This window comes from Cicer arietinum, chromosome 5 (genome assembly GCF_000331145.2).
Source record: "Cicer arietinum cultivar CDC Frontier isolate Library 1 chromosome 5, Cicar.CDCFrontier_v2.0, whole genome shotgun sequence".
NCBI classification, from domain to species: Eukaryota; Viridiplantae; Streptophyta; class Magnoliopsida; order Fabales; family Fabaceae; genus Cicer; species Cicer arietinum.
The window spans coordinates 58,275,202-58,283,249 of NC_021164.2; the positions used below are offsets into that span (position 1 = coordinate 58,275,202).

Genomic DNA, 8,048 nt, shown 5'->3' on the forward strand with positions numbered 1-8,048 from the left:
TATATATATATATATATATATATATTAGTTGGGAACATACAAGTTTTTAAATTAGTTATAAACGTGCTTTTTAAGTGTGTTTATATCTTTGTTTATGTATTAGTTTTAAATATATAACTAAATTAGAGTTTAAATTTTTTAAACTCTAATTTAAAATTGTTAAAATTGCGAGTTGACTCGTAAACTTATACGACTTTACGAGTTTAGATAATAATTTTGAGTTAATTTAGTAGTAAACTTAAAATCTTATAAATTCAGAGATTTAACCATTCGTTGAAATCGCAAATTAACTCGTAAATTCGCTTAAAATCGTATAAATTCGCAAACTGCTGTGTAATCAAATGTTTGAACTAGTTATTTAAAAATTATGAAATTAAACCATCTAACCGATAAAAAGAAAAACCAATTAATTGAATACAATAAAAGAATAAAATAATACATTAAATGGATATCATAGATATCACTTCAATCCAAGTTACACGGACAATCTGTCTGTTGGTTTTATAGATAATATTTTTCTTCATTTTGCACAACTTTCAGATATGGAACTAAATACTTGAAAGTGTAAACAATAATACTATGTTATTATTCTATTTTGTTAACATTTTGATCTTCTACAAACAATTTTATTCTATTATTGATTATAAGTATTGATCATATAACTTTTGATTATATAACCTTTTTTTTTTTACGGTTTCTTTTTTATTTTTAATTTTACGGTTTCTTTTTAATTTTATATTTATTAATTAAATTAGTTTTATTAATTTTTTAAAAACAACGTAAATTAAGTCTTGTTTAACTTCGAGTACTCACCCAGCCACGACCTGATCCAAGGTAATTTTTTTTTTATTTAAAAAAAGACCCAATTAAAACACATTCCCCAACTCAATTAACATTCACTTCAAATCAGATTTCAACATATTCACTACTCTCTTATCTCTTAAGACTCAATCGTTCTTCTCTAAGTCTCTGTTGTTCACTATCACGGTCACTATCGTCGCCGTAACCATTTTTGCTATCACTTTCGCCGACGTTTTACCTTAGCCTACAAACGTGCAACGAAATATATCTAGTAAGTTTCCTTTGAAATTTTTACCAAACCCTAACTCTCCAATCTCATAAAATTTATTCAATGTGTACCTTAAAAAAATGTTCTTTCTTTATTCAATGTTAACCTTGAAATATATTACATGCTTTTGTGTTTTGTTTTGATTTGTTCTTCTCAATAAAGTTACTATTTTGTGTTAGAGTTTGATCTTTTTTCACTAACATTTGTTTTATGATGTTTTCATTATGTTTAGGTATCGATAATATAGAATTTGTCTATATCTCTTTTCTCTATTGCTTTGTTAGGCATGAGTCAGTCAAAAAATTCAAGACCTAAGTGTGGCTTGTAACCTGTCATATGTTTACTTTTTAGGTTTGAGTCTGACATCGATAGAAGTCTGGTATAGTCTGTTAGTCTACTTAAAAGCCTATCATTTTAACATTTTTGAATAAGTAATCAAACATATCTGGAAATAGATTAACAAGTTGATATGTCAATGAAATTAAGTTCTATTTTGATATTTAACATCAAATTTTGAAGAATATGACTTTATATACATCAACTTAAATTATATTTTATAATAATACATTTAAACATATCAAAAACTAAATAAGGTTAATATGAGTAAATTACTAAAAGTTGAATATATAATAAAAATGTCAAAATTTAATATAATAATTATAGTAGTAAAAAATATTATTTATATTTATTTAAATAGATTGACCTAGTAAACCTACTTATTATGTAGCCTGGCTTTTTTAACTAAATAGGTTTTTTTAAAATTGATCTTATCTGTTCAAGAAAAAAAACATCGTCTAACGTAGACCCCTATAAATCGAAATATGATATTCTCATCCCTAGTGATCAACACTCTAACCTCTGTCTACCATTGTCTCTCATGGATCACTCTGTCTACCATTGTCTCTCATGGATCACCCCTTTAACTTCCAAACTGCGACCAAAGCCTGCCATCACATCAACTACCACATTTGCAACTCCAATTCTATAGGCCACAACTCGATGTTGTTTTATGTTTTTTCAAAACTTAAAACTTTAAACCATGCATGACCTCTGATCTATATGAAAATTACAAATATTATATTGTATTCAACAAAAATTACAAAATCATCATCATCGTATAATAAAAGCAACATAGATCATAAAGTTAACAAGGAAAACCCACCCAAACCCGAAGCAGTAAGCATCTAGTATATGAAGGAATTTTCCAGGCCCATTTAAGAAATAGAGAACCTTCTCCTTCTGGGCTTTATCAAATCCACAGGCCCATCATCTAAATGGGTCGTATCCTTGGCCTCATGTTTGAAAGGGTTTAATTTTCCTAGCGTTTTCGAAACAGAAGAGAAGAACTTTGTCTTCTTCGTCGAATGCGACGACGTCGTCCCATGTACCTGAGAAACGTTCTTTTGCTGCATATCCGAAACGTACATCTTCATCTTCGCCAACTCCGATCTTAATTCCTCATTCTCCCTCACCAACGATACATCTGTATTCAACCTGTTCTTCTTCGTCGCAGCGGTGTCGCCGTCGTCGGATCCACTTCTCAGCCGCAGCTGATCGTAATACAGCGCGTGGAGCACAATCTGCACCGGTAACCGTTTTTTCTGCGACGCGTGCACGCGCGCTTCGTAAGATAACTTCAACGTATCCATCACGCTACACACCTTCTCTCTTTCTATTTCATCTAGCTTCGGGTGAGCCTGCAATAACAGTTAACAAACTCGTTAAACGTTGTCGTTTTGATCAATGAATCACAAGAAATTCAAATTAGTTGTTGTTCAATATGTTTTTAGTTTTTACCTTGAGATAGATATCCACGGCGCGGTATAGGTCATCGTCGACTTTACGCGCGTGTTTTGGAATTAGAATAGCGATGCCGTTGAACTTTGAGATGGTGAGTTCGTCGTACGCTGCAATTTCGGCGAGGTACACGTCGACGGTTTTGGCCACGCGATGCATAGCGCTGGAGCAAGGTACTTTGAGGTCGCCAGGTGTGAAAACCGTCGCGCTCTTCTCTTTCTCCACGAATACAGATACGATTCTGCGTACGCTTTCCAGATCGAAGAGTTTCTCGCCGTCGTAGGAGAACGACAGCACGAGGAAGTCGTCCACCGTTACGTGTTCTAGGATCGCCGAGATCCGCTTCTCGAGTTCGCTTTTGCAGTTGGTGGAGGCGCGGAGGTAGATCGCGCAACGGAGGAGGCAGCAAAGGAAGTTGATCGGAAAAGCCGCTTTCTCGGCGGGGAAGAGATCAACAATGAACTCCAGAAGCGTGCGTTGTTTCGCTCTGGAATCTGAATTGCAAAAATCTGATGACTGAATCCCGTTGCCGGAGTGATTCCGGACTAGCTCCTGGAGCGATCGCTCCGTGTAGGTAATCAGCGCGCTTGCAAGGGTTGGCGACTTGGCGCCGCGCTGCTTCATACCTGTGATGACTCTCCCGAAGAAATCGATGTCAAGAACGGCTAGTTCCTCCGTCCACCAGCTCGCCGGCGAGCGGCTTGGGAAATTCGCCTCGCTGCAAGCCTTGGCACTGACGGCTTCAACGCATCGTTTAACGATGTTGAGATCTTCGGCGTAGGGGAGAAGGTAGCTGCAGGACTTGAGGACGGTGACTGAGCCGGTAAGAGTGAAAAAGGCGACCTTAGAGAGAAATTCGTCTGTCCGGCCGGCAAGGTTATTGTCACAATACTGGTCAGTCATCTGGAGAAACTCCGCCGCACATCGCAAAACGGCGACGTTATGGACCGTTATCTCGAAGTTAACGCCGTAACAGAACTTAGCTGCTTTCTCGAAGATTCCAGAACCTCCTGGTATATCAGAGAGATCGATTCTAGTGAGTTCAGTCTCTTCTGCTTCCATGATTAGTTTTCTGATGTAGTTGCTCTTTGCCACCAACATGAACTGCAATCAGATTCAATAACTTATATTACAACTTTTCAATAATCACATACACTAAAACAAGTAAATACATATTAACTTATGAATAATCATTAACATGGGCATTTGTTTGGATACCTTGTGGAGACTGAAACATGCTTCTCCAACTTCAACTATAACATCAGTAGGGATTTCTTGAGAGAAAATCCTGCAAATCAAAGGGCAAAACAGAAAATGGTTACTATGGTAGTGATAGAGATTAAAATAGATTTATTAGAGAGTAAGCATGTGTAAACTACTATGAATGATGCATGCATGGGTTTGAAAATGAGACAGAGTGCATTTTTTACCATTGCCCTGTTCTCTCCATGGCAAGAGAGAGTCTATTGGGAGGGGTCGCCATGAACTTCTATGCTATGGTTTTGGTATGGGGATTGGAAATGAGAAACTAGGCAAAGAGAATGAATTAATGAGATTGAGTAATGGATTCATGGGTGGTGGATGGGTTATTATTTATAAGGACATTTTGAATCCTGTTACTATGTTATTATTATGATTTAATCTGCATGGATTGAACTGTGATTGTGGTCCAAGTTTTTGATGTTGACTGGTCTGTTATGTTACTTTATGTTATCATCCTTTCTGTAAAGTGAATAAGTTTTTTAAGGTAATATTCCAAGTCATTTTCACTTCTGGTACTGTCCTTTTTAATCTGCTGGTAATAGTGCAGACAAGAAGAGTCCATTGGGGAGGGAAATGGACCTCTTCATCTAGAAACCTTTCAATTTTTTTCATTGAATCTCAACCATCCAACATGAGAGAGAAAAAGAGAGTTAAAATTTAAAGAAAAGCGGATGCTATGTTTTAGTGGGGAAGATTGAAAATTCTCTACTTAATTGATTTCAGTTTCACCCAACTGAATGATGCAGGTTTATGTTCTCCACCCTTATATTTTATCATTTGAGCTTATAAACTAAGAAAAATGTTTTGTAGACAATAATTCGTTAAATTGACTATTTGAGAGATTAAATATTAAAAATAATGTGATAAATGTATTATGTCGATGAAATAAAAAAAAATAAAATGTTGAATAAATACATGAAAAATTATAGTATTCAATATAAAACTTGTTAAACTAAAGTTGTAAAATTATCCTTATATCTAATCCTTTCTTTCACATATATTTGTAAGGTGGTCCTAAAATATATAGAGCTTTAAAGGGAACTTTGTTTACAAGGTCTTTTAGAATCTATATTAATATTTTAATAAGATTATTAAGTTTTCTATCAAAATTTATTTTCCTAATATTTTAGAATATTATTAAAACTAATATAGTCGATTGATTACATATTTATGGAGAAAATATTAATTTTAAATACAATTTTATTAAATTTTAATTTTAAAAATAGTAGAATATGAAGCCATGTGATCAAGTAAATTTTTTTAAAGACTTAAAATGATTGATCGAGTGGTCTTACCTTTATTGATGTTTCTTATATACACCTCTTACTAGGATGTATAACTGTCAATTTTACGAGCTGATTAATTATTAGTCTCAATTCGTACGTTGAAGAAGCAAAATAAATTTATAGTTAAAAATACCTAAAGTTATGTGAGTTAAGGGGCATATAGGTCTAATTTTTCAAATTTATCTTTCAATTTTTGTCAAATATTGTTGACAAATTTGTTTTTAAAAAATTTCGATAAAACTAATTTATAATATTTTTTCAAAAAAATTGATTTGTTTTTCAATTTTTCTTTTTGATTTTTTCACGGAATTTTGTTCGAAGAAAAAAATTGATCTTTTTTTTGAAAAATTAAGAGTTTTTTTCTTTATCTTTTTTGAAAAAAATTATTTTTGAATTTAATTTTTAAATTTCGATTGACAAAACAATTAATACATAAGCTCTTTCACTTAAACCAAATAAAAAAAGAAAAAAGAAAATAGTGAATTAGAGTTTTAAAAAGTTATCTCAATAAAAAACTGATATTAAGAGACTTAACAAAAACTCTTCGAAAAGGACTTCGAACTTTAGCAAAACCTTAAAACTTAAAGTATTTGCTTATTTTGGTGGGAGATAAAAAAAAAATACACATGCTTATGCATGTTATGGTTTATTATGAGGGACAACCACATGTTCACATCCAATATTTGAAGACATATCGCAATTTTTTGAATTTATGTAAATCATCATTTATGTTTTGGTGCCCGCAATACTTACATCACTTGAAATAATCTTGTTTCCACCAAATTACATGATGCCTTCATGTGAGTTAAATTGTAGAATAAAGTGTGTGAGTACATGTAAACCTTAGATACTATCGATTTATAATGTAGTAAATGAGTATTTGAAATTATTTATAAACAAATGCAGATCAATAAAAAACAATGTATTTAATTTTTATTATAAATTTGATATATCAGTTTTATTAATTTATATATATATATCTCTCTCTCTATATATATATATAAAGTAAAGAACATAAATCATGATCTATTATGGGTAAATTTAAAGAACATTTAAAACTCTAATAACTATAGACGTTGTCTTTTAAAAATAAATATTAATTATAATATTTATTTTTATAATTAAAATAATAATTTAAATGATGCAATAATAAAATTATATATCTTGTATTAAATTGATATAAATTAGTTCACTTGGTTTTAAAAATATCATAAAAAGTTATTTTTAAAGAATATTGTTATTCATTGTTAAATTGTTTAAATATTAATTAAAGATGAACCAATAATAAAATTCACCTAAATTATATAAAAAAAATCATTTATTTAAAATTATTATTTATATTTGATTTTAGTCGAATTAAACGAGTTGAAGGCGGAGGAGACGAGTGGCTTAAAAAAGTGGGAGATCGAGATGGGACGTGAAGAGCATGTGATGAATTTGATTGGATGGGACTACGAGAATGAGTGGCTGAGAGGCATTCAGCAGCGAGTTGGCAATAGGCACCGCACTACATACATCACCATCACAATTCAACAAGCTTAACTTGGTCGAAGATTTTCCACGTACCAACATTCTGAGCTGTGGGTTCCATCACACCTTGGCAGGATGAATATCTTGGATCAGCCATCAGCCATTCCAATTATATCTTTACACGTTCAAAGAATAGATATCCTATCCACCTAAATAAAAGTGGATTTCGGTGGCCCCTTGTTTCCTAATAAGACTCATATATAATAATAATATTTATATATTTCATATTCTTATAATAATTAAATTATTTAATCAATATATATATTAAAAATTTATAAATTATAAAGAGAATCTAATTTTTATTAAATTATTTTTATTAGATATTGATTTATTATTAATGTCATTAATATATTTAAAAAATATTATATTATAAATGATGTAAATATTATTAATAAATAAATAGATAAATTAATATTTTAAATTGTAACTGTTAGTAAGCTAATCTATAAAATTACTATTAATGAGTACACAAATAAATTAATAATTGAAATTATTATATTTAAATTTTTATTACTAAATAATATGTTTTGATATGCTAACTGAATATTTGAGTGTTCAAGTTGATTTCATATCATTATTAGTACAGGGAACTAATTTTTGTTTGAAACATAAATCTTTAATGGATTGTCTATAATTCGTCCATGCATAATTATAATAACTTACACATTTTTTAGATGACAAAATTTTATTGACAAATTTGTCATCGAGAAGATGATACTGATATTATATCAAGATATATAAATCACATTTAATTATGTTGTTACATTAAAATATCTAACGGCCAAAGTTTACAATGGACTATTTTGATTGACACTTTATAATTTAAGGGATATATTTGTTAATTTACAAGATTTAGAGACTAATTTGATCAACAATTTAAGGGACTAATTTATCTATAAAATCTATTATTAATTAAATGGTACAATTGAAAAAAAGTTAACTAAAAATGAAAATAATTTTTTTTTGAATGGATCAATTATTGTGGAGCACAGAAAATACATTTTATTTATTTTTCTACACCAAATCGATACATCATTTTTTCTCTATTTATTATTTTTACCCATTACTAATATATATTTAATCTATACAATCTCTCTATTTAT

The 8,048-nt window shown here is 30.6% G+C and overlaps 1 protein-coding gene across 1 annotated transcript; it reads right to left on the reverse strand.

Annotated features, from left to right (window-relative positions):
- Positions 1-2,125: 2,125 nt before the first annotated feature.
- On the reverse strand, positions 2,126-4,454 carry LOC101512211 (root phototropism protein 2). Its single transcript, XM_004500334.4, has 4 exons — positions 4,297-4,454; positions 4,085-4,154; positions 2,867-3,970; positions 2,126-2,766 (listed from the first exon to the last, which is right to left on the reverse strand). The coding sequence occupies exons 1-4, from the start codon at positions 4,347-4,349 to the stop codon at positions 2,284-2,286; spliced, it is 1,710 nt and encodes a 569-aa protein (XP_004500391.1). The 5' UTR covers positions 4,350-4,454; the 3' UTR covers positions 2,126-2,283.
- Positions 4,455-8,048: the final 3,594 nt, after the last annotated feature.